The sequence below is a fragment of the Phaseolus vulgaris genome, chromosome 2 (assembly GCF_000499845.2).
Source record: "Phaseolus vulgaris cultivar G19833 chromosome 2, P. vulgaris v2.0, whole genome shotgun sequence".
NCBI lineage: Eukaryota > Viridiplantae > Streptophyta > Magnoliopsida > Fabales > Fabaceae > Phaseolus > Phaseolus vulgaris.
In genome coordinates, this window is record NC_023758.2 from 26,950,671 (window position 1) to 26,977,794 (window position 27,124).

General features: G+C 33.9%; 1 protein-coding gene across 6 annotated transcripts; it reads right to left on the bottom strand.

Moving 5' to 3' along the window:
- Positions 1-1,170: 1,170 nt before the first annotated feature.
- Positions 1,171-26,612, bottom strand: LOC137811137 (transcription initiation factor TFIID subunit 1). Of its 6 annotated transcripts, none has more exons than XM_068612742.1 (21): positions 25,853-26,612; positions 25,373-25,479; positions 24,281-24,343; positions 24,073-24,118; positions 22,044-22,292; positions 18,736-18,854; positions 16,944-17,100; positions 15,592-16,705; positions 14,273-14,475; positions 13,900-14,137; positions 9,992-10,328; positions 9,540-9,749; positions 8,982-9,074; positions 8,381-8,584; positions 6,887-7,093; positions 4,997-5,483; positions 4,638-4,822; positions 4,371-4,493; positions 3,686-3,748; positions 2,144-3,220; positions 1,171-1,821 (listed from the first exon to the last, which is right to left on the bottom strand). In XM_068612742.1, exons 1-21 carry the CDS (start codon positions 25,896-25,898, stop codon positions 1,456-1,458), a joined length of 5,694 nt encoding a protein of 1,897 aa, XP_068468843.1. In that variant the 5' UTR covers positions 25,899-26,612; the 3' UTR covers positions 1,171-1,455. The 6 variants fall into 6 exon arrangements, with proteins under 6 accessions (XP_068468843.1, XP_068468846.1, XP_068468849.1 ...); XM_068612745.1 differs by having other exon boundaries at positions 18,736-18,882; XM_068612748.1 differs by having other exon boundaries at positions 24,022-24,118; positions 25,853-26,561.
- Between the last annotated feature and the right edge of the window lie 512 nt (positions 26,613-27,124).

A 27,124-nucleotide genomic window follows, 5' to 3' on the forward strand; every position in this document is an offset into this window, starting at 1 on the left:
AAATTCAAATTAAATAATTATTAAATTCATTAATATTTTCTAAATTCATATCAAACTACTATGAAATTAAATTGCTTCCTAATTTATAATAGTTACCTTTGTTCCTTTTTCTTAGCCTATCATAAAGTTACTTCGTTATTTGTTAAGATACTGATTTTTTTTAAGATTTTATTAACTTCAATTAAAAATAAAGCAACACTAGATATGTAAACATTATTGTACTATTGTATAGGTAATATGTTAAGTTACACTTTAGTTTTTTTTTTCTTTCTTTTTTTTGCTTATGTTAATTTTAATTAGACCCTTCATCTTTAAAATTCGATTCAATTTTATCATTTCATGTTTTAAAAGTTATTAATTATTTTAACACCATACAGGTTATTCATAAGCATAGATGTTATTTTAATAAAATGAAAACTTTTAACTGTCACAATATAATACATAACAGATGTAATTTAGTCATTAACATTAAATTGTAACATTTTACATATAACCATTGCTTTCGATAACCCATAACGGTAGATAAGAGAATGAGACAAAAAGAAAACATGTAACAGGAGACTCATTATTATGGTACGAGTGTTTAAGTTAAAAAATACCATAACACGTTTTTTTTTTATAATTCGAAAATATGGTTTGAATTTCACATTTTAAAATACATTTTCAAAATCCGAAAACATTTGAAATATATTATAAGTTATTCGATTTAGACTATATATTTTAAATTGTATACTTTAAAATATATTTTAAATAATATAAAAAATTATTTTAAAATATATAGTTTAAAATAAATTTTCAGATTATACAATGTAAAATGTTTTTGAATTATAAATAATCTAAACTTTTCCTACATATCTAAAGATGTACAAGAAGAAAGTTTCGAAAACTTAAAAGGACTTGATAGTCTTAACAAAAGGTAATATTATAATGCTAGCACATTCAACAACCGAATTATTTATTTTCCCAAAAAGCATTAACTTTAACATGTAGGGTTAAGAAGTAAGTAAGAAATTTAGTAGATAAGTTCTGAACGAAAGTGTTTAACATCATTCAAATGATTTAATGTAAAAGAAAGTTAAAGGAGTAAAAACTTAACGTTGTAAGTTAAGGAAATTAATTGAAGCATGGAGAAATAATATAATTAAAAAACGAAGTATAAAAAAGTAAAGATAATGTCCATAACTGGTGCGGCTATTCTGCTTTTATTTAGTTCTTTTAAGATCTAAAATAATTGTTTAAGTGGCCTGAATCTACAATGTTACACGCTGAAAATTGAACAAGCTACATGGTTGATACATCACCCTTGTTTCCACACAACTTGCAACCCTCTTGGGATATCGTTAAAAAAATTACAGGAGGTATTTTGGTGTCCTTTTAAACCAGAATTTACACTATATTTTGAGAATCGTTTAGAGGTACCAAAACCTCCAGATCATGATCTGAGTTTGAGAGGGTTTAGAATTCTCTAATTTCAATGCCAGCTTCTGCTGAAGTGAGGCTATCATCATTCTCATTCAACAAATAATCACAATATTCCAAAAGCATATCTGCAAGGGGAGGAATTCCCGGATTTCTCCCGTCGTTATATTTATGTGCATTATATGTAATCTGCCAGACGTCATGCCTGAAATCTTCTCGGCTCTTGTACTCCATGTTCCGTACTCTCTCCCTGATTCTCGAAAGATCCATAGGCGTATCTATAATGTCCAGGTAGTCAGGAGCCTCTTTCTTCGACACAGGCTTCACGAAAAGATACGACAGCTCGTACCTATCTTTCACAATCGTGTCCACAATGCTCTCCAAGATATTTGCCAAACCAACCTTCAGAGATAGATTGAATTAACCATACAACTCAAACCATGTACAAATCATATAACAGTAACAAGGACTATAACCGCAGACATACCAAACTTCAAACTATTTGTTACCAAAATCATATAGCATAATTTTACTTACACAAATCATAAACACAACCGAATGGCATTCTTTCTTTTGGGCATTTGCATATATTACTCACAAAAATAGTGTTCTTTCAAAGCCCCCCAAAAAATGTCCAAAGCTTCCTACTTAATATGTATGAAGATGCAATACATGCAAATAAATTAACCACTAAATAAAAGAAATAACAAACATAGAAATGTACCTCTCCCCCTCCCCCTCTTCGGCGTTTTGTTGGTGGCATATAATCTGCACTAAGCTTTCCTAACTCAGAAACAGATCTCCTTTTTCCACTCCTCTCTCTTTCTGGCATTCTCTTATCATGTCTTCTTGCTCTGGGATCATCTAAATACTCCTCTCTTAAATCAGGCTTTTTCTTCTTCTTTTTCTTCTTAGCCTTTTGCCGTTCTTCCTCCTCCCTCTCTCTTCTGATATCTTCTTCGAATCTTTTTATTTCATCTAACCTCTCTTGCTCTTTGAGCATCCTCATTTCTTCTTTCTGATGCCTCCTTGCTCTGTCCTCTTCTCGAAGTCTTGCATCATTTCTACGTTTCTCTTGCTCTTCCCACCATCTTCTGTCCTCTTTAGTGTTCCACTTTGGAAAACCTCCAGTTCCATACACGGTATCCTGTTTCTTTTGTTTCTCAAAATTCGACAATTCAACAATTCTTTTAGTCTTTCTGTGTTGAAGTCCTGTGTTTCCACCAGGACTGTCCAGTTCCACACCAATAACCTCCTTCGTTCGTTTTATAACGATCTTTTTGTGACTCTGCTCCTTATCTATTTCTGTTGGTGGTCGTATTTTAATTGGTAACTTGTTATAATCAACCTGACCTCTGCCTGCATCAGTAGGAGGAGGCCCTCTACTTGATTCAGTAGGAGGCCGTATAACAACAGCATGCTTACGAGATTCAGCCTGTGTATCATCTGGTTTCACTTTTTTGGGAATAATTATCTTATTAACCTTAGCAGACTTTGCAGTTTCTGAATCCGAAGTGACTGGCTTGTCAGAATTCTGCAGGGTCTCTGTTACAGGTTTATCAGAAGATTTCTCTGAGGAGCCGCATTTGAATTTCAGTGGAATTTTTGCCGAATTGTCAACAGGAGTAATCTTCGTGGTGCTTTTTGAAATGGACTTTTTGGAGGGAGCTTTAGTAGGCTGGGAGTGACTAGAGTGGTCTATGGGTTTCCCAGATGATTTTTCCATATCTGCAGATTCAAGTTGAGTTTCAAGATCTTCACCATATTTTGGACAGTTCTTGTTTGTTCGCATATGCCCAGGCTGGTTCATCAATGAAATAATTAGAATAAAATATTGAACAATGGAGAGCAAAACTTTAAGATAACCCATGATACCCTTCTGTTTTAATTGCTAGATTTTTATTAATTACTAACGTAGAAAATACAGAAGTCTTTTGGTTTCTTGATCACACTTTGTTTTCAAAATACACTAGTGTAGTTACAATTTACCTTCACATTCACAAAAGTGAATTTAAAAAAATACCATTTTAGCAAAATTTATTAAAGGCATTGAACCTAGAAACATGTAATAAACTAATTTTGAAGTTTATGTAAATAAACTGTAAACCCATGAAACATCTACTGATATACCGAAAGTTGACAGGACAGAACACTGGGACAACTAATGTCCAAAATATTGGACACAGGAGCCTGCCATTTTATATACTGATGCCCGTCCCCGATGAAATACTTAAAAACATATGTAAACAACTCAAGATACACACACCTGACCACATGCTCCACAAACAAAAGTTTCCCTTGATGGTTTTTTCTCCTTAAACACCTGGTTCTGCATACACAAATCAGAGATAATTTCAGGAAGCAGAGTAAAATTTGAAAATATTATTCTGATCTCCCTGAAAGAATGCAGATACAAAACTCAGACAAAAACATAGAGTTCAACAAACTTTTAGCATATCTGCAAAACACAATAATGTATTGCAATTTGAACAAGTGTCAAGAAGACTATTTCCATGTATTTACTTCAATTCTAGCAATTACTGATAAATGTAGTAAATAGTTGCAGACAGAGCAGTCCTAATTTCTCAATAATGTGATGGAAAGAAATGCAATTACTACGATGTACACTTTGGCCTAACCTCCTTTTATGAGTTGGCATATGGTTGATCCAAGGTTATTAAAATCAAAAGAAGAAAATAATTATGACACAAAAATCTAAATGAAAAATACATGCAGCAGTTACAAACTCAAATTGAAGTTAAAATTCAAAATACGAGATGAAAAGACTTTTATAGCAAAAGACTAAGCAAAAAAACCTATATATAAAGCAGTCAAAACTTTGATACAGCCATGAATATACCTGTTGCTTTTTACATAAACTCAACCACTTAAAATGGATTATCTATAAGTAAAAAAGAGAGTGATGAAACAGACTAAAGTTGATCACTTACCTTAATTCCTTCTCCCATATTCAATTTGATTTTTTTATTGGGAAGAGAAACAGGTGTAATATCATTCTTCTTTGCTTTATTGGCCTTCAGTGATTTACTTTTTTTAGCACCAAAGTTTTCCTCCTGCCAAAATCATGAAATAAAATAATTAGGCCTCATTTATAAATAAATAAGTCTTTACATATTTATGATCAGATCTTCATATAAATTGTGAAATAAATGTTTAAACAATGCAACTGACAGGAGAATGTAAATAAATGATCTTACCTCCCTAAGATCTGTAATCACATCCTCTTTCAAGGGATTATTTCCATCTAATTGTGAAGTATTTGTTAATGGCTTAACCAGTTCAGAACTGTCAAAGGCAAATTTCGATTGCATCTTTGATACCAATCTTGTTTCTTCCCCCGTTACTTTAGTTTTCTTCTTTTTCTTCCTATCAGCTTCATCATCTGCACAAATTATCATCCAAAAAAAAGGGGTCAAATATGACAAGTAGCATCTGAGTTCAATTTGAAAATGTTAATCCAATTGCATTAGAACAGCCCTAAAAACATCAGCTTTGGTACATTCAGTACTAAAAAATATCTTGTAATAATACTTCAATGATCAACAGGATATCATACCATCCATAAGCAACCTGCACAATTCAGCAGCCTCAGCTGCTTCATCTTCTATTTCCTCCTCTGCCTGAGCCAAAGTTGGGCGTCTTCTCATTTTAAGACCCTTAACACCGTCTCCCTTGTCACGTTTTAAGTCATTTGTACCCTCTTCTCCCTCTTCAAACTCCTCAGCATCAAGTAAATTTTCCAGATCTCCAGCAAAAGAATCCAGATCACTATTCCCTTCCGAATCACTCTCGTTCTCATCAGCATTTACAGCTGACAGACTCTGAACTTGTCGATCCCAAATCTCCTGGCATTTCTCTCTAGTCTGCTGCTGTAACTGAAGAAAGGACATTCGCTGGCCACGAGCATATTTGCTAATAGTTGTCGGATCAACCTTAACCCCAGATGCAGCTTGCTCACTTGAAAGTTTACGTATCATAGCAATGCGATGCCACCTGGTTTGTTTTGCAATGACTTCCTCAGGAACATTGAACTTAAGAAGAACCTGGATCAGAACATAACTGAGATTAAAAACAGGAATGGTACATATTAAACATACAATGCTGTTCCATCATTATAATTGCAGTCAGAAGTCAAGTAGACACTAATAAGGCAAAACCAGCCAAATGGAGTAGTGGAAAATTAATTTGCTGCTTAAGCAACTATGGATATGTTGGAATTTTATTAGTGTCACATGATATTGTACAACAAATTAAACACTCTCATTCCAATTGCTAAACCACAGGTTTCTTGGGGAAAAACAAGTTGGAGCAAAGCCATTCTTCCTTCTAAACATTCATCCTATGGAGATTGCTACATAATCAACTGCCTACGGATTAGCTACTTGAAATGAGATATCATATTGTCCTCGTTATAATGATTTTGAAAATGCAAATCATCATTTTTTAGCTTGTCTTTTTCCAGTTATATTATGGACTTTCAAAGCATCATGGATCAGCAGCTGCGCACTTCAACAATTAAGACACTTACACGTCCCAATAGGAATTGAAGTAATTTGCTAGCAGCAGTGATGTTATCTGCTGTTACTCGTCACTTTTGTTTTTCCTTTTTCTTTTAATTGTATTAAGTAAGAATGCTGCATATGATTGGTATAGGTAGTAGTGCTAACCTGGTTGGTTAGCATTACAACTTGTATAGTGATGCAAATAACATTCTTTCTTTTGATTAAAAAAAGCTACATATAGAGAGAAAACAAAACAAACTACTGTTTGGAATAAAATCTGGAGAAATCTGAACAATCCTTAACATTTGGGTTTAATCCTAGTTAAACACCAACAAGCTTGGGAATGAGTGTTATACTTCACTTATATACTTTAATTTAATTACACTCTAGATAAATGAGGGATCTCTAAAAAGTCAAGCATGAAATTAGCAAGACCAGACATCTATGGATGGTCTGATAATAGCTGGATAGTGAGTAACCAAATAAGCCTAGCAACAATCACTAAGGTAGACTCTGTTAGCATCTGAAAATTTGTATTTAGGTCATTAACATTACAAAACTGGTTTATAAGGTTAGAGCTACCCTCCACTTATATACCTTAATCTGGAAATATTTTTAATGAATGTGGGAACTCCAACAGAGATCAAAACATTTTGCTGCACTAATTTTCACTTCTGAGGTGCAGTTTGTCTCAGTTCAATACAAAAACAAACGTATCCATTAATATCAGCTCTATTCATAACACAATTGAGTAAAACATGAGAGAAAAAAATTGCTGCAATAATTTTCATATTTGAAGTGGAGCTTGAAAATCACTTTATTACAATTGAGTACAATATGTCAGAAAAATTTCACCTACCAGAAAGAAAATTCTTTTTAATATCAAGCTCTATAGCTTACATAAGCATATAAAGTTCAGAACAGATCACCAAAATACCACACACCTCTCGTGCAGCCTCCATGCTTAATCTACGGAGATCAGCATCTGTACCAGTAACAGTAGAACCTCCACGGTTAGCAGCTGCTTTCTTCTTCACCATTGCACTAGACACTGGTGCCTTTGGAGGTGCCCGAGCATAGCTGAAACCCATGCCACGACCAGATGGATCACCAACACCAGTAATTTCCATACGTTCAATATTTTCCTTACCCTGCGAATACAAGCAAATTATGACTACCACAAATGTAAATGGAAGCATAAATTCCATTGATGCATGTCTCTAAACTCAAGTATAACATCCATTTCAACTTGTATTCAAATTTTGTTGGAATTATATGACACGCAACAAATGGAAGAATTGCAGCCATTCTAGGCAACTTAAGGATGCAAGGACAAGTCTCTTTGCGCAATTGTCAAGAAGCAAAAGACAATCTTATCAACATAACAGTTCACAGCTTAAGAGGTCATATTTATAACATACTACAGCGAACTTATAAGGGATGGGGAAATAAAGTGGATAAGTAAAATGTTTATCCTTTTGCAAAACATAACTGTATTCTTTTATTCCTTTAGTTAGCACTCCCATGTATTTTACTTGATTTTTTGAATCAATTAAGTTCATTTACTTCAAAAATTAAGAAAAATTGATCCTGCCTTCAATTTTCATCTACTACAAACCCTAAAATAGTAATTTCCAATCCAAATAACAAAAATCTTAACATGCCAACATTAAGCTCAGTTAAAGACCAATCTTAGATTACTTTTTAATCAAACATTTGACAACTTGTAATATAATTAGTATTTGAAATAATTTCAAGTGTTTAGAAGTCATAAATTTAGTGAAATTTTGATCAAATTTGAAGAAATTCATAAGATTTTATTCATTTTGGGTGAAATTTGATGTTTTAGTTGGTGGTTTTGAATTAAAAAAGGGTTCAAATAATTCCAAACAATTACTAAGTAGAAAATTGGGATTTGAGGTGTTTGGTAGCAGAATCCCTTTTGAATCATCTTAAACAGGGGACTTAATGGGCTTGGAAAAAACAACTCTTGGGACCAAAATTCACGAAGTCTAAACCTATTGTAATTAATTCTATTTTAAAATATTCTTTGCTAAAGAATTATCAGACCCTGGCACAAGATTATTTGTGAAAAAAATAGCATGTTTCCAGGTTTCAAATTCTTGTATAAAATAACAAACAAAGAGTGCAAATGTATGAATGACCTACCCAAGTCAGTAAATAACTCATTATAAGCTTACATCCGACAAAAATACCAGGAATGAGATCATTGCATATAGTAGTCAGCGCATCCTCGACAGTCAATTCATCTATTCTTTCTTTAAATTTTCCTGCCCTAATTTCCTTTTACTTTTTAATCCCCTTTTTCACTTCTACCCAAAAATAATCAAATGGACATATGTGAACAAATTTTTAACACATGACCAGGATAGATGCCAATGCCAAATAAACCAAAAATCAGATTTAACATAGATCACCTGGCTTGTACAAGCAACAAAATTGCTACTCAAGTTCCAAGGAGTAATCTGAAGTTCCCTCTCAATGTGTGATGCAGCAGCCAATGCTATTGCTTCATCAGGAAGCCGGCTCATTGCAGATGAAATATTTGTAGGGTGTGTTTCAGTTATTCCTAAATGTCTTAGCCGGTAGAGGCCTGCTTGCATGCTTTCATAGGCACAAACCTAAAACAATTTAAAATAAATACAAGACAGAAAGAATCTTATCAAATGAAACAATATAACAGGATACATCTTACAACAAAGAAACAATAACGCAAAAGCACCCAAATTTGGAACAAAGATTGAAACGCAGTTAATTCACTTTATCCCAAGCTAAGCAACATGTAAATTATAGACCACCAAATCATAAAAGCAATACAAGGTAAGCATAAATAACCACATTGAGCACCCAATAAAATGCATTGTTATTTAATGAAGCCTCATTTTTCAACAACCCAAAAGCACAGTATAAATAAAAATAAAACAGGCTGCAATCCTTTTTTATTCTTAATAGTATGTTTCAACAGAAAGACATGTCTAAATTATAAATAAAAAAAATGAATGTCATATGACAACTCACAAGCTCTGGCGGAACCATTTTTCTCAGTTCATCCTCCGACCACATGCGGAAATTTCTCTTTTTGACCAAAATTGACTGTCCATTTGCTCCCCTCTGCAGTAATAGATAATATTCAGGAATACAGAAAAACATATTAAAAATACACAAAATTAAGATTGTAATTCCAATATAAAACTATTTTCCAGAAATTATGATTTTTCTCGTTTTTTGAAAATATAAGGGTTAGTTTTGTTGGAGAAAATATTTCCTTTTATTTTTCATTTCCTATTTTCATAAATAATTAAAAAAAAAATCACTGTGTTTTAAAAAATTTGTACAGGGTAACAATGAAAAGAATTGCTATTTTATTGTTTCTATACAAATCTTTGAAAACAGAAAAGACAGAGAAAACAATATCACTTTTGTAATTCTCTGTGAAAACAAGAAATGAAACAGAACACATTGTCATAAACCAAACAAGCCCTAAGGAATGCTGTTAAGCATTCATGTAAATTTGCTTGGAGGATCCATTTCCTATAAATTGCTTGGAGAATAGCAAGCTTTGTGACACTCTTATACCTGTAAATTTGCATACTCCTTGATTTTCTTACGGAGTGATGCTTCTGATTGGTAAGGAAACTGTGAGAGAAATTCATCGACACGGATATAAGGAGGCAAGTGCCGCTTCTCAGCTGCTTGGAATTCACGGCACATGTGTACCAATAGCCTGTTCATCATGTAAGTCTGAAGATTTTTACTTCCCGGTGAAAATACCTCCATGAGTGGCTCCTGCAAAGAGTAAGTTAGAAACAAATTAGCACAAATCACAAATATAAATTGTACTTTTTATAATATTCTCAGAGACAGCTTTGGAATTTGTTAGGCAAATTGCAGTATCAAACAAGGAGAAGTTAATCAAATACGGCATTATGAGTGTGACTGCTCAAAACATCACATTTACCAAATGGAAAGTCAGATTCTAAATCATTAAAAGACAGTTAAAAAAAAGCACAAAACAACAATCTACAAACCTGCTGTCCGACGACATTAATTTTATCAATGCGCCTTAATGATAACTTTCCCTTGGATGAGCGAACCAGCAGGTAGTCAGTTAGTGGAACTTTATGAGGAAATACGGGTGCTCTATACATATTTGTCTCTAGTGATGACTGACAGCAACCAGGTTTCAAATCTCCAAGGAAAGGAGATTTATCAGCAGGATCCAGAGAAATAATGTGCCCCAAGCTACTATCTGTGTTGCGTAATAAAGAGCCAGATTGGTCATCCGGTGAGCATTTTTGATAGTATGTACAAAGTCTTGCACCCATTCCAACATTGCTCAAAAGTAAAGGTCTTTCTTCACAATACCTACAAAAAGAACATATTCAATGCCATTAGAAACATAGAAACTTCAGAGAAAACGCATGAAAGAGAGAATTTATTAGTGTATTGATCAAGGAGTACAAACTGGAATTTAAAACTGTGTACATTTAGTTACAAAAACAGTTAGTGACAGTTGGCATTAGTAACCTACCAGCCAACTAACATCGTACAAAAAACAATGTCAACAACTAACTACCAACAGTGCAGTTTAAAACTGAAATGTAAAATACACTAAATAAAAATGAAATTCCCAGAATCCTAATGGGGTATCCTCAATCCTCATTCATTTAGCTAAGTCCAAAAGAGATACAATGTAAAAAGAGGATCCCCATTGCAGGCAACAAATTAAAAAGAAAAATTAAAGTCAACTACTAAAGCCACATTTTTCTTAATATAATAGAGTTGAAGTCATTAGAACATGCTTGATATGCAAAAATAAATTGCAATAATTTCTGTTTTCAGATGAGTATTAACTAATGCGCAAAAATGTTCGGAAGGCAGAAACTGAATATGAGTAGAATTTTATTATCTAAGGATTCCCTGTCTACATCTGAGCCAATGCCCAATACAAAAAATGCTAACAAAATTAATGAATACTTCTACCCTTCTTTCCCTATTTATATAATCATATATAGTTTCTCTTATATCTAACACCATGGTACCATCCCAGTCTTACCTAAATTTCAATCAACGAAGAAATATAAACATATGGAATTCCATAACAAGCAAGTTGAAGGGCTGTTCAATAAGAAAAAAGATACTTCCAAAATTTAGTCACCCAAAGTCAACAGTCCAGAACTTTAAAATAAATCCAAATGGAAACGGATAATATGTGAAAACAAACACTGAGTAGTTTCAACTATCAGGCACAGAAAAGTTTTTCTAGCTTACTGCTTTTGAAGAATTTAAGATACAAAGGATGTTATTACTTATTAACCAAAACAGATCTGTAGCTCAGAAAGTAGTAACTTGTTATTCTCAATCTTCAAAATGAAACTTTTCTCACAGCAAGTGAATAATAAATATTATCATGTACCATCCTCCTTCTAGTCTTCAACACTTAAGTATCACCATTCCTGAATTACACTCACGTCTCTTATGCACAAGGTTGTGGAGGCTCCCATAATGGAACTTCTTGTGTTGGTGCTACTGGTTCTGGTAGAGGTCGTGGTGGCAAGTTTGCCAATTTTCAGTGTCAGATTTGTCTTAAGTTTGGTCATACCGCCAATGTTTACCATTTCAGGTATGATGTTTCGTATCAACCCCGTCAATCACGATGTTTTATTGATCCAGCCACAGAAATATATTCCTTAATCGGCTGGCTCATATAAGCCATCAAATACATGGATAAATCCTAATAACAACTATGGACATAACACTCAACCTAGCATATTACTGATGAAGTCCACCTCTCAAGCAAAAATTAACATCCTAGATACCAGACTATGGAGCAAGTTTCCATGTTACTGGTGAATCTCAGAAGGTAAAGCAGCTTCAACATTTTGATAATCCTGACCAGATTTTCTTAGGAGTATTTGTGGTGTTGGTGTCTCTTCATTTGTCTCATCTAATGATTCACATGTCATTCTAAAACTAAACAATTTGTTGCATGTTCGTTCTATCACCAAAAATTTGTTAAGTGTTAGTCAATTTGCCAAAGATAATTATGCTTTCTTTGAGTTTCATCCTGACAAGTGTCTTGATAAATCTCAGGGGATGGATAAAGTTCTTCTTCAAGGTGTTGTTGGTATTGATGGGCTTTATCCATTCAATAATCTCCAGTTTCACCCACCCTCAATTGCAGTCATCTCAATTGTAGTCATCTTCCAAGTGTTTCACTCAGGTAAATAACAATATTCATGTGTGGCACAATAAACTTGGTCATTCAAATAGTCATGTTATGCAAATTGTATTGAAACATTGTAAAATTTCTTTGTCCAATAAAGCTAATTCTTACTTTTGCTCATCCTATTGTGTTGGTAAATCACATAACTTGTCATCTCATGCATCCAAATTTGTTTATTCTACCTTAGAGCTTGTTTACCGATCTTTGGGGACTTGCTCATTTTACCTCTTATGCAGGGTACAAATATTATGTTTCCTTTGTTGATGCTTGTTCTAGATATACTTGGATAATTCCAATAAAGTCTAAGGGTGACACGTCTGTTTTTCAGAATTTAAAAAAGCTGGTTGAGTTACAGCTTGGTTTCAAAATTAAAAACATCCCATCTGATTGAGGTGGAGAATATAGACCTTTTACAAGTCTCTTAATTAACTCATTGTGGTATAAATCATAGACTTGTTTGTCCTCATACACATAATCAAAATGGTGTTGTTGAAAGGAAACACAGACATATTATTGATTTAGGTCTTACCTTGCTGCCCAAAGGATCTCTTCCATTACAATTTTGGAATTATACCTTTATTATAGTTTTGTATCTTATTAATTGACTTCCTACAGCTTCTTAAATTTTGTTATTCCTTATTATGTTCTTTTTAATAAAGATCCAGACTTTGCTTTTATCAAAAAAATTGGATGTGCTTCTTTTCCTCTTTTAAAACCTTATCATTCTCATAAACTTGATTTTAAATCTAGGGAGTGTATTTTCCTAGGATATTCTCAAATACACAAAGGTTACAATCCAGTAAAAGAGTTTACATTTCAAAGGATGTTCGATTTAATGAACATGAATTTCCTTATTCTCATTTTTCTCCTAATACTCCCAATACTGTCAAAGATCTCAATGAGTATTTTAATTTAAATCCCATTCTTCCACTACCTCAAACATCTAACACTACTTCATTTTGTTATGTGCTTATTAATTCCACAAAACGGTCCTCTTAGTCTATGTCTAATACTGCACCTGTTGTAACTACTGAACTTGTATATAATACAGCAACCCCTGTTATAAAAACTAGGTCCAAATATACACAGAATTCACGTTAATTCAACAGAATAATCCTCATCTGAGTCTATGTCTAATATTTCACCTGTCATAATTACTGGACTTGTACATAATACAGCACCTCCTGTTAATACTTACCCTATGCAAACTAGGTCCAAATTTGGTATTGTTCAACACAAAATTCTCCCTTCACTGCTTCTTCCAAGTGTTAAGCAAGCTCTTAAAGATGCTAATTGGTTAGCTGCAATGCAGCAGGAGTATGATGCTCTCATGCAGCAAATACATGGGATTTAGTTACATTACCCTCTAACAGACAAGCTGCTGGATGTAAATGGTTTTTCGAGTCAAGGAAAATGCATATGGATCCATTTATAAATATAAAGCACAACTAGTGGAAAAGGATTTCATCAAGTCCACAGTTTTGATTTTCATGAGACTTTTTCTACACTTCACAAAAATATACGCATAAAAAATAAGAAACGTAGTACATTGAATATGAATATGAAAGCTTGCAAATACATAGAATATATCAACTATATCAATATATATATGTATGTATATTAATATATCTAAGTTAATATTAATTCAGTGCTTCATTTTCTTTTATCTCTCCTTGTGTAATAGCAGGATAAAAATTTCAAGTCACTTACTCCATCAGAAAAACATGTCCATCTTTTACAGACATATCAGACTTTTTCTTGAATGCCCCAGGAGGACGCAAGGACTTGTTCTCACCAGGAACCCTCTGTGCTTTTGGCCACAAATGTATCTTTGAACGAACAAGATGTAGCAAGGAATTTGGTCGAACATTTTGTTCAGCAAGTGACTTCTGATCGTCAAGCTCTCTTCCTAAATAAAACATTTTCACTGTTTCCAATGCCTTAAAATCTATAAAAAACTTCAGATCAGTCATACAGAAGAGTAGAAAGTACACTGAAATCTAGAATAAATTTGCAGCCTAATTATGATTTTAAATCCATTACAGAAATAAGAAATTTTATTATAGAAGGAAAAATTCACAACCTAGCTTTTTGGAAGCTTTTGCTTTAACAGTTGAGAGAGTTTCTTCAGAATCCACATGCAATTTACTCCCCTTTCCACCCAAACTCTTTATAATGATCTTCATGGGTCCTTGTGTTGGCAATTTCCCTTGTTCTTTGACAGCCACCTCATTGTCATGGGGATACCATAATGCTTTTGGCCGGTGAAAATTTGCAATATCTTTACTGCAAAAGAGTTGGTAAGATTATAATGACAAAATCTACAATGCACATGTAGACAATAGATATTAAAGCACCATATAAATTAAAGGACAGACATGATGACTCACTTATACACAAATAAACAAAGGTTTTGCAAGAACTTGATAAAAAACATAAGAAATCTCACAATTGTTATGGGCAACTAATAGGTCAACAAATGGACTAGTCTAATGGTGACTGGTTATGAGCTAATATAGAAACAGTGAGCTAGGTTCAAACTTTAAATGCTATGGGCCATTCTTTAACAAAAGCATCGATGTCTAGGCCTGCTGATAAAAAAAATGTCAAGGTCTATTCTTGTTTTGCAATATCATTTCTGAAGCACAGGTCAAGATATAAAGAATCAATCTTTCTATCTGCCACAAACTGTAACTGGTCGAGATCATCTTAAGCTCTATGATACAGAGATTTCTCCAGCAATTTTGCTTCCATAAAGGTTTGACCATAGATGAGGAGTTGAGTTGATGGACAGAAAATAAGTTATGGAGTAAAATGATAAGAGTGCATGTATGTAGCATTTTAGGGTGGAGAATGAGACAAGTTCTGTTAAGTATACACAGAGAGGGATTTACTTGCATGAATTGTTCAGGGAAAAAAGAACTGAACTGCAAACTTGCATTTATATTAAGTGTATCGGTGTGTGAAATCAGATCCATTTAATTGGTATAGTATGAAAAAATCATAAACAACGAGAAACCAACAAGATAATGAATCTAGTAACTTGCACGAATCACGGACTCTATCCATTTAAGTGTACAACAAAAGTTCACCTACACTGAGACAGATAAACAATCATTTTTTCCAAAAGAACCTGGTTTGAGAAAAACTCTGGACTGAAGTTATATTATTCAAGAATAGTGCACAGAGGCAAGAAAAATAGAAAACCCAAAAATATTTGGAGATATGATGCTCTCACCATATTGGGTATCTAGTAGCCTAATCATCAAACAAACTTGAATGTAAGATTGTACCAGAAGTTCATCTTAAAAAACACAATATTCTGAGCCAAAAATGTCTCAAAACAGGTAAGGCATGCTACAGACAAAAAATGCTACCTCCTCCAAACAAATAAAATCTTACTTGCTCAACTTCAATTTCATTGTCTGCAGCTTCAGAGCAGGTTGAGAGTGGAAAACTTTGACACCATGAGCTGAGCGTTTTTTGGAATTTGATTTCAATTGCTGAGAAGTTTTACGATTTGAATAATGTTTGTCATTAGAAACATATCGCCATCCATATTGACTTCCATGTCCTGGAAGTTCAGAAGAGTCCCCACTGCTTGATTTTAAAGATCGAGTTAAAATTATAGCCCCAGCATGAAGGCAAAGATGCGCCCCATCCTTGCTATCCAAAACTTCAAAGTGCATTTGATCATCCTGAAGATCAAAGATAAGCTTTGGTTTCACCATAGGCTGATCAAGCTCCTCCCATATTATCTCGTCTAACCAGGAACCCTCCATCATGTCTCTGTTTTGTGATATAGCCTTGTTAAAACGCGTAATTTGACTACTTTGATTATGCTTACATATTTCCCCCTCTTTTCCATCTGCAAGACTAGAACTATCCACTTCAGATCTGGATTCTAACCTTAAAAGTTGGGGGTGAAATAGACTTCTAGATATTAGATTGGTTTTAGCTCCAGAAGAACCCCTTGAGCCAAAGGCCTCCAACGAGACAGGAGAGCTGAGCGAGACATTATGATCTTTATCTTCCAGTATCTTGTAAGGCTCTATCTGAATAGTCTGGATCCCACTTTCAATTTCTATTTCACTGCCACCAGAAACTCCCAACTCAGGTCCAGAAACTTCACAGCTTTCAATATTATTATTACTTGGAACAGGAGAATTGCCCCAAATGATTTCATCTTCCCAGTCTTGCTGATCAAGAGGATAAAAGTTGGTCCATATGAAAGGATGATCTTTCCATGAAAGGTCTTCTTCAAAATCCCCTTTCATTGGTTCAGCACTATGACACGAGTCCTTTGATTGATGATCATCTTTCCTGACCACTGAGGGCTCCGCATGAAGAAACCCAAATTTTGGAAACTCCAAGTCAACATCGTTGCTTTCTAATACATCATTATGAACTACAGAAACTTGTTTAGTATGTGAGAGACTCTGGGAGGAGCCCTTGAGGAATTCCTCTTCATCCTCTTCTACAAAATCATCAGTAAAATCCAAAGACTTGTATCTATCTGTAAACACGATAGGTAAAAGGCCAATTAGAATAGAAGCCCCACAGACTAACACTGCAGAAAGATAAGCATTCATTGTGTCATTCAAATCTCACCATTGGCAGCCCTAAATTTCACTCACATACTCTACAAATTGTGCAACAACAATTTTAATTTTTCTAATCATATCTCTCCTAGAAGATTAATAGACTGACACATCAAAATAAAATTCAGGTAAACATTTCCAATCTCCAATTACCCCTTGGAATAGGTTGCCGATGTTCTCTCTTTTCTCCCTTTCTGAGAGGTTCATGAATGCCAAAGATTTCAGAGAAGCGTAAAATTGCCACACCATCTTCCACACATAAAACAGGCAATGGCACAGCCGTAGACCTTTTCTGAACTTCAGGCCCTTCCTGTTTGTTTCATCAATTAAGACATTAATATGTCAATAGAAAGTCAAACATAATCTTTTATAATCCTATCAACAATAATTATCATCAATGTTGGAAAAAAATTTGTTAGTGTAAGCATTACTAATTGGCTGGGCTTATAGCACGGTACTAAAAGCGGTATACATCACAGTTAGTTGGAAAAAAATATGTCAGTGTAAGCATTACTAATTGGTTGGGCTTATAGCAGGGTACTAAACGCGGTATACTTCACAGTTAATAGTAAATGGGCTCAAGTTGATGCTTACATTTCAGAGAAATCTTTTTACTCTTCTCCACCCCACTTTAGCCATTTACAATTAATTAAGCACCAAACTGAAATGCCATCCTATTTGCATGTTTCTAAAATGCATCAAGTAGTAAATACGCCAGTAAAACCACCATTCAAAACAAGGTCGAGAGTTATGTGCAAGTATGCATATCTCTGCTTGTCCCACGTCACCACTACTACAACCAACTTTTCCCACTAGGCAGGGTCGAATACAAGGACCAAACAGCACCACAATGTCCCCAAGATCATTTTAGGTTTGAATTTGCAGTCCCTTTGGATTATATTATTTGGTATTCAAAACAACTTATTATTTAACTTTACAGATTAATATTTTCATATTTCTTTTTGGGGTGGGGGTGAGCGTGAGGGGTTGAGGTCACTATGGGGGAGATATGTTTCCCTAAAATTAATCAAAACCCAAAGGGGACAAAATTATGAAGAATGGGGATCATAGGGTGACATTGTCTAAGGATTGAATTCCTCAGCATGTGCTCATGGGCTCAAGCCACACGACTCTATATATACACACACACACACACAATGGATTACCATTCACATCAATGTAGTGAGTTTGAGTACTACGTAAACTAATGCAGTATATGCACTCATTGAGTAGGCAGCTTCAGGTAAAAAATTACTTATGTGATCTAACTTTAATTCTCTCTTTGGACAAGTTTGGCCTGATATGAGTAGCGACTAATTTTAGTGATTTCCTCCAGTATAAAGGAATTTAAAAGATATATCAGGATCAATCGGTTTTCTTAATAGCAGAAAATGTTCTTCTATTTACCCTGCTTATTAATCAGAAGATCAACCCTCTTTAAGCAAGTCCACACAACATCAACTAAGCCATCCATCAATTATTTTTATTTATATAGTTGAATCACCTATATTCTCATCTGCAAGACTACAAGTAATCTAATCAAAAGTATTAAATATACAACTTGAAGGTCAAATATGATTCAGAGTCAAAACAGTACATATATTCACTTAATCATCAGAATAGTACAGAACTTAAACATCATTCATGAGAATTGTTAGAATATATGAGCAATATCCAATGATATCTACATAGTATCATTGCATATCTTATCTCTTCGGATTAATTTCCATATTCTTAGTTTTATTATTTATTTCCTCAAATAGCTGGGACTTCAGACTATGACTTAGTATAAGAATAAACAAGGGATATTGCTTTATGCTTTTTATAATATTCTAACATATTATATGAAACCAAGCAAATATCGATCAAGGTGCATTCAATCTCTCGTATTCAAACATCAAAAGGCAAAAAGAAATAATTAAGAGGTCACAAAACTGAAATATACCTCCTCAAGTTTTTGTACATCAGCATCCAATTCTTCAGTCTGCAGTGAGTCAACATGTAATTCCCGTTCAACAGCACTCTCTTCTTTAGATGCATCTACCACACTCTCTTCCTGCTCCTCTGAAAGAACAAAGCTAGCATATGTGAACTGCAAGATTCCAATATGAAATGAGGTACATCTACCGTTTATTAAGGGAAAACAAGCATTTTTATTTTTCTTTCCTAAAACTTCCAAGCTTAAACCCTCACAGAATCATCAGTTCTTGAATTAAGTTTAGTTGTGCTGAAAGATATGGTATTAAAGCTCTAGATCAAGCACAAAGCAAGTATTGTTAGTGTTATAATTATACATAAGGTACAAATATTTTATAATTATGAATATGTTTTAGACCCATGAATATCTAAATTATATATGCATTAGATTATATATGCATTATTAGAAATGTTTTTATTTATTCGCCTATCATATATTTATTATTAGAGGATATCATCTCTCATCTATTTATTGTATTAATTCTGTTTTCTCAATTCTCAATATAAAACAGCATCCAGGTTGTCTCATATCGACACAGTTTTTTCTCAATGCTCTCTATTTCCTATAGTTTAACATGGTATCTGGAGCCTCTTGAAAACCATCTTGGCTCATTGTCTCCAATGAAGAGTTTTTGTTGTCTACCCTCTTTTTGGGTTAGGTCACCATTTTGATGACTTTTCCTACAACCTCTGTGTGCTCTAGCGGCCACAAGGTCAAATTCGCCCAAAGCTGATCTACACAACCGTCTAAACACCAGCCAAAGACTATGTTTGATGCACCCTCACATCCATCTTTTCTATTTGTGATCTACCACACTTGTTCTTTATGTGCCTAACTACCCATTTAATTTACTTTTTGCCACCCGATTAATTAAATCTCATGACATTATCTTTACCAACAAATGGTACCTTACAAGATCGAATAACATGGAAGATTGGTGTCGGATGTGAGTCGCATGGCCTTTACCATCTCTCTCCATCCACGACTGATTGTGCATAAGCAGCTTCTCCAATGATGATTTGTGCACACTAGAACATCCCAAATGGAAAAAACTGCAATAGATTGTACTAAATTTTAAAAACTTGTCTAGTTTGAGTTGAGTTGTGTCAAGGTAAACATATTTGTCTGTTTTCTTTATAGTATTTATTTATAAACAAGCTTCATCTACTTTTTCTTTAGTTCACTCCGAGATTAGGTGTCCTTTTTGTAGTACAACTACTCCCTCTAGCTTTAAATATTTTGTTACCTTTATTGACAACTATTCAATATATGTACTTCGATTTTGTTGATGAAAAATTGATCAAAATTTATATCTATCTTAACAAATTTTGTAATGAAATTAAATCACAATTTGGTACATTCATGTTAAAGATCCCACATCAACTAAATATAATGATGTCAAATTATAGTATATAAGTGAGTGCAAAACCTCATCTTACAAGCTGATTTTGTGAGGTTGAGTGAAACATAAAGTCCATTTTCTAATATGGTATCAGAGACTATCCTAATGAGATTTGTTGGGCATATTGTGTCACAAGATATATCTAGTCTCACGCACAAGATGTCTTGTTCTCAACATGAAGAAGTGTGTTGAAGATCCCACAACGAATAGAAAAAAGGCCAAATTATAACATATAAATGGGTACAGACATAATCTTATAAGCCAATTTTGTGAGATTGAGGTAATCTTAAAGTCCTTTTTCTGAGAATTCATATGCACTTTTTGGAGTAACAATGTTCGAGAATACCAATTTCACCATATCCAACCATTCAAGGCATCAAATGATATTCTTCATCAAACTTCATATCCTCATACTTAACCAAAAGAAGTAGTTGAATACAAAAACAAAAATCTTATTGAAACTACACAAACCCTTCTCCTTCGTAGTCATTTTTGACATCGTGTTTGGGGAAATGTTATCTTAACCGCATGTTATCTCATTAATCAAATATCATCATTTGTCCTTAATGATTAGGTAACTCACTTCATCCCTTTTCCTCATTCTCGTTTATCTAGTCGTCCTCCATCTATTTTTTATTCCACATGTTTAGTACATAACCTCACACTTGGCCAAGACAAAGCCTCCACAATTGTTCAAATATGTCTTTCTACGATACCATCGTACTCAAAAAGGGTATCAATGATTATCTTTTGAGCTCAATCAATATTTTGTTTTTGTTTATGTCTCTTCCTTTTAGCTTGCCTCATTATACACTTGATCCTTCTAATCAAGATATATATATAGTGAGATTCTCACGTTTGTCAATCTTCCTTCATCACCAAATGACTCTACCATATCTCGAGATGCGTCTTCAACACCACTTCAGGTATATCAACACCACCCACAACGTATTTGCATTTGAATACAAGACTCATCTTCGACTAACAATGATATAGTGGAAGTCAATCCTAATCCTATTTCCTCATAAAATGATTGGCCAATTGTATTCAAAAAGGGTATACATTCTACTCTTAACCTTGATCTAACAAGAAAATCAATTGTTGGGTGTTAACGGTTGTACTTGTACACTTGAAACAAAACCTAAAGCACAAATTTATCACTAAAAAGTTAGTCAGGTTGCCAAAGGACACACACAAACCTATGGACAAGATTATATTAACATTTTCTCTCCTGTTGCCAAAATGACATTTATCTTGCTTTTCTTCTGCATCGCAACTATTCTACAGATTGTGATGAGGAAGTCTACATGGAGCAACCTCCTGGATTTATTGCTCAAAGGGAGTCAACTAATGTAGCATGTCATCACGAAAGTCAAAGAGAACTATCTCTAAGGTGCAAATAAAGAGAACCACAAAAAATTTAGTAAAAAAGTTGAAGCACTCTCATTCATGATAACAGTAAATGTGTTCGGAATTCAGATAGGTAATTAAGTTGAGTTGAACTCAACTAGACTAAAAAAAAGCAACTCATTATAGCTTTTAAGCTAATTGGATTTTGAGGTGAATTTTGTTTCCAACTGAATCTGAGAAAAAGGTGTGACATATGTTGGCAGACTGTTGATCGAAAACTGAAAGTTAGATTGGGTATTTCAACTGAAATCCAAACAAACCATAAATCTGTCTCCAGCTAACATCTGAACAAGGCTGCCTAAAAATGCTATAGCTAGATTACAAGAATGAATATCTTTCTTGCACTTTTACGAGGAGTAAAACCAACATAACAAGTAAATTCATGTTTGAAGTTAAAATCACACACACAAAATACAACAGCAATAACAAAGTGGTGGTGCAATTCGTGTAAAAAAAATATTACCAGATAAGGATATATTATCAACTTTAGAATCTTCATTCAGAGAGTCTTGCTCCTTCTCAGATTCTTCATCATAATTTTCATCATCAAATACAGAAGCTTTGGATTCCAAGCATACAGATGCCTCAGCAGAGAAAAATTCTTTTTTTGGCAATAAATAGTCTTCTTCATTGGCAGCTTCTGTCTCTGGACCATCATACTCTTCATCAATATCTTCATAATCAACAGCGTCTTCAGCTTTTTCATCACAGTCTAACATTAGAAAAATCCAAAGTTAGAAAACTAAATTACAGAAAGAGGAGAAAAGAGAAGACTTATATTGCTCTTTTAAACAAAGCTTCATTGTGTCAAATTCAAACTATTTTACAGACAACAAATGCTCTTCATGTGCATTAGCTTTATGCAATGAAATTTCCAAGGAAGAAGAAATGTTGGAGCAGAAGGGTCAGAAATCCTCCCAACAGAAAATAACGAAAACAAATATACTGCATCAAGCAGAAATACTCTCAAATCCCTCCACAAATCTGTCAAAGTAACTCATTGAATAAATTATGAGATTCAAATCAAAACCCTTCCCCTCACATGAAGCTGTCACATCACATGACTAAGTCTTTTGATGGGAGAAAGGAAAATTGGTATAATGCCCTATGCAGGAAAAGTACTGTGGGACCCCATGTCTGAATTTCAGGTATGCCACAATAAGAAGACCAAGGGCTTGTTTAGAGAAAACTTCTCCCTACGCACTTCTATAAGAAAAATATACGGAAAAATGAAATCAGTTTCTCTATGAGCTAAAATTAACTTATGCAAGTTAAAAATCAGATTTAGCAAAAGCTAAGAGGAAATAATTAATATAAATGAGTCTATTGTTAATTTAACTTACTGAAAAACTGATTTCAGTTTTTTCTTTTTCTCTCCTAGGAGAGCTTGTGGAGAAGTTTCTCCAAACTGACCCTCAGTCGTGTGAGAACCTTGTAAGCAAGGATCACAATTCCATACACACAAAATCATGGAAACTATCCGTAACCCAAATAAAATTCAACAGCAGAAGCCACTCACTGTAATTTTCTTGCATTTTGCTTTAAAATACAACAAACCCCCATGAAAAGAGTTACAACTGCATAAAACCTTAACATCCTATACAGATCAAATCCCAGAAAATCCAATAAAGTATTTCATAAATCAATTCATTTTGACTAAATACACTTCCCCAAAGGAAAATCATTTTGGAGAAAACAGAAGCCAGGAAGAGCACCTAACCATATTTTAGGTGCCAACCAATATTTATGTAACAATGTATGACTGCTAATGAATGACTATTATTCACACATGTTGATCAATACCAGTTACAAGTCATTACTGAAACTTCACATCAGTTTGTTTTATCGATCTTCTTCTATTGACTTGCATCAGTGGCCCTTATTAACCCCTAGCATCGGCCATAACTACTGATGTTTTTATTTTACAAACAAAACATTTTTATAAAATATTTTCCAGAATGGAGAGTTTAGTGTCCACTCTAATCGTCCAATGCCATATACATACATATTTAAGATGAGGAATGCTAGTGAAAGATTCTTTTTAGCACATACTCTACTATTGGTAAATTAATTAAAATCTAGCACAAGAGCATGATAGAGAAAACGATAGAAAAAAAAGTGGGCCCAAATTGTATGCAGAAATGACACATGGCGGAAGCTGGATGGTTTTACAATACTATAAACTACAAAATTAGGGGAGAGAGTCATCAGATAAGTGAGAAACAAAATTTTGTTATTTCCAATAAATTTCAGTCAACAATAGAGTGTGTTAGAAAGTATAGTGCCAGAATATCTCATAAGATGTATGGAAATTTCTTCTTTGAGAAGGAAAGACAATGAGCGTCTATAACCCTACAAAACATATGCAATGTGGGAAAGAATTCCAGTAGAAATAAAACACAGGTGAAGTGCTCTCAGTTGATGAGGGAAAAAAATGATACCAACAGAATATCAAAAACTGCATGATATAGTTTTTTCCTGGCAGACTTCACCTTGTTCAACAACATCAGGTGGTGTTTGTGGTGATTTTCCTGACAACTGCAAACAACAAATTTCTATCATCGTCAAAATAGAAATAGAATGAATGAAACATAGTAGGAAAATCAGATAATTTGACACTTCTTAAGCATGTCAACAGATAGCACTTTGAATTCCAAACTTGAACAATACAGACAGGTAATGATATTTAGATTTACTTACATCTATATCTGTCAGTGAAGGACCCAGCTTATCCGCTAATGCAGAAAGATGCTCCTTTGCATCCTAAAGAAGAAATAAGCTTATTTAGCACCAGCTTTAAAGCTTTTCGCCAAAACAGATATACATGAATAAACCAAGAAGCGATTGCTCATTCAACAATTGGTATAATTTAATTTTCATAACATGTATATATCACAAATGATGCAATTGTTTTCTAGGAAGACCATCCTCCCTAGAACCTTCAATTTATTTTTCCCTGTATAATTCATAATCAGGCATGCCCATATCACAGAAAGTAAAGGCATAAAGTATAAACAGCAGCCTAGAACATAAATTTAATTAAGAAAAATCTTATTGTTTGGATTTGTTAACATTTATTTTTAAGTGGAGTAATTTATGTTTCAATATTTTACCTTAAAAGCAAGTTTGTTATAAAATTTAAAAGTAAATTTGTCAACCTAACACAAAAGCTACTTTTTATCACTTCTAGTCAAACCAAGGTTTCGAGGCAAAATTGGTCCTATCCAACAATAACCAAACATCATTTTCACTGAAATGACGTTTCCAGAAGGCAAAGTAACTCCTGATGTTCTCCACCATGCAACCAGACACATATAGCAAATAATAAATAAATATTTGCAGTTTGCACACGAATACTAAAATCCTCCAAAATTGAATTGCATGTAATTTGTTAATTTAGACTTTGGACAATCATACTGAGCAACACACATCAAAATGCCTCCTTTTTTTTGTATTTTGAGAATTTACAATGCACGACTCAAGTTAAAGTTCCCCATAAAGTACGAATCTAAAATATAGTGGCTTTAAATCTTCCAAAATAAAAGTTTAGTAACTTAAAAACCTCTACTTACCAATTATAAATCTACAATAGCTTAGCAATTTCATTTGGCTGTATAACTATCTAAGATGCACATAGGAGTCCAGGAAGATAACAGTAACACTATGATTGAGTAAAAAAAACTGACACAGAAATCTAAGCATGACATTTATGCATGCATCAGCTCGATCCTGACTTTCCAAATGGTTTGACCACCAAATTCAAATGCAACATGAAAGGCGGCATAAAATTACCTCATCAAGATAGTCAACGTCGAGATCACCAGAATTATCTACATTTCCAAACATGAACCCAAGAAATCGATTACCCTTGCCAGAGTCCTCATATTCTTCTTCATCATCTATCATTTCAAATTCATCACACATGGAGTTAACAAACTAAACCAAACAACAAACCATATAAGACACTAGAACACCACGTGAACTGCAGTTACATATATCCCATTTCAGCACACAGCCACTAACTCAAAATTTAGCCTAACCATTTCCACCCTACTCCCAACTCTAAACCTAAATATGATAACAAACAGCCTGAACAAGCAAACGAAACATTTTTCGAGCCTACAACACTGACCAACTAGAATATACATCCAATTTCGCAACCCTCTAACCATATTGAAGCTATTTATTTTTCCTTTATTTTGATTTTTTTCTTTTCCCTGTTCCTATCCCTTCTCATGCTACAATTCCCCAATTTTCGTTGCAGACATTTACCTTCGTCCCTCCCATCCTGCGAGGGGCTAGCCGAATCGTAACCCATGCTGTCCGACCAGAGCTATTGGAATTATAGCCCAAATTCAGCACAAACTCATCACAGCAGCTCCAGAACAAAATTCCAGCAAAATCAATTCCAATTACTGTCTTCTTCAAGTGCTTCTGTGCCTCGAAAACCCTATTTAAACTTCACTAACCCTATTCCACTCTGCAATTTTCCTCTTCATCCCCTAAAGAAAACGAAGCCCGCAAATTAGGTTTCCTCTCCACGAACCGGATTAAATTCAGCAGAACCGAATACTGCCTGGACCGTGAACGGACGAAGGGTTTCAGCAATCAGCGTTTAGAGTTGATCGATTCAACAATTGAGTTGCAGCTTGTTGTTACCCCACAGTGTGTTATGTATTTCCAAATGAGATCGTTCGTTTCATTTCGCCGTCGAGGAGGAAAAGAGAGGCGAGCGCATGCGGACGTGGCGGAGGAGGGCACAAGGTTGAGAAAACCCTCAAGATGATGCTTGAGATCTGCGACTACGTGTTCGTCGCCGTCCACGGTGTTGGGGAGAAGACCCTCTTTTCCGAATTGAGTTGCAGCTTGTTGATGCCGCACGGTGTGTTATTTATTTATTTCAAAGTGAGATCGTTGGTTTCTTGGGGGAGAGGATGTGACACGAAGAGGGTGATATTCTTGACTCTCACCAATTGCTTCCTGCACCCCTAAACTTCTACAAAATACAAAAAAAATTAGGATAAAACATTTCAAAAATACCTAGTGGAAACACCTGTAAATAAATAAAGAATTTTATAGTTCTATAAAAAGTAACTTTTTTACTGTAAAAAATTAATTGGTTTAAAAAATGAATACAAAATTATAGAATGAGATGTATTAATAAAAGTAAAATTGATAATAAATTATATGCACTCAGAAGAAATATCTTTATAAATAGTTATAAACAATAATTTTAATTAAAAATATAATATGTTTTTACATTACGAAATAGGGAATTTTATTAAAATATTTATATTGATAAGTTTTACTATATTTTTTAAGTTTTTAGTGCTCTTAACAATCAATACATATCTGTGTTACCTTATTTTATAAACTCAATTATTCTAATATTAGTAAAAAAAATACTTTTAATTAAATTTAAGTTAAGTTATATATTTTAGATTTTTTTTAACTAAATTTATATGGGTAATTCTTTAAAATAAATAAATTTATTATGCTTTTTTTTATATTTTATTTTCTTTTTCTTTTTTTTATGTATGGTCC

Bases quoted from the DNA above. Each gene is read 5' to 3' on its own strand.
- LOC137811137 (XM_068612742.1), bottom strand. From the start codon at position 25,898: ATGGGTTACGATTCGGCTAGCCCCTCGCAGGATGGGAGGGACGAAG. The intron at 4,494-4,637 runs GTAAGATCATTT...TGATTTTGGCAG, and splicing joins TGATTACAGATCTTAGGGAG to GAGGAAAACTTTGGTGCTAA. The intron at 3,749-4,370 runs GTAAGTGATCAA...TTGTGTATGCAG, and splicing joins ATATGGGAGAAGGAATTAAG to AACCAGGTGTTTAAGGAGAA.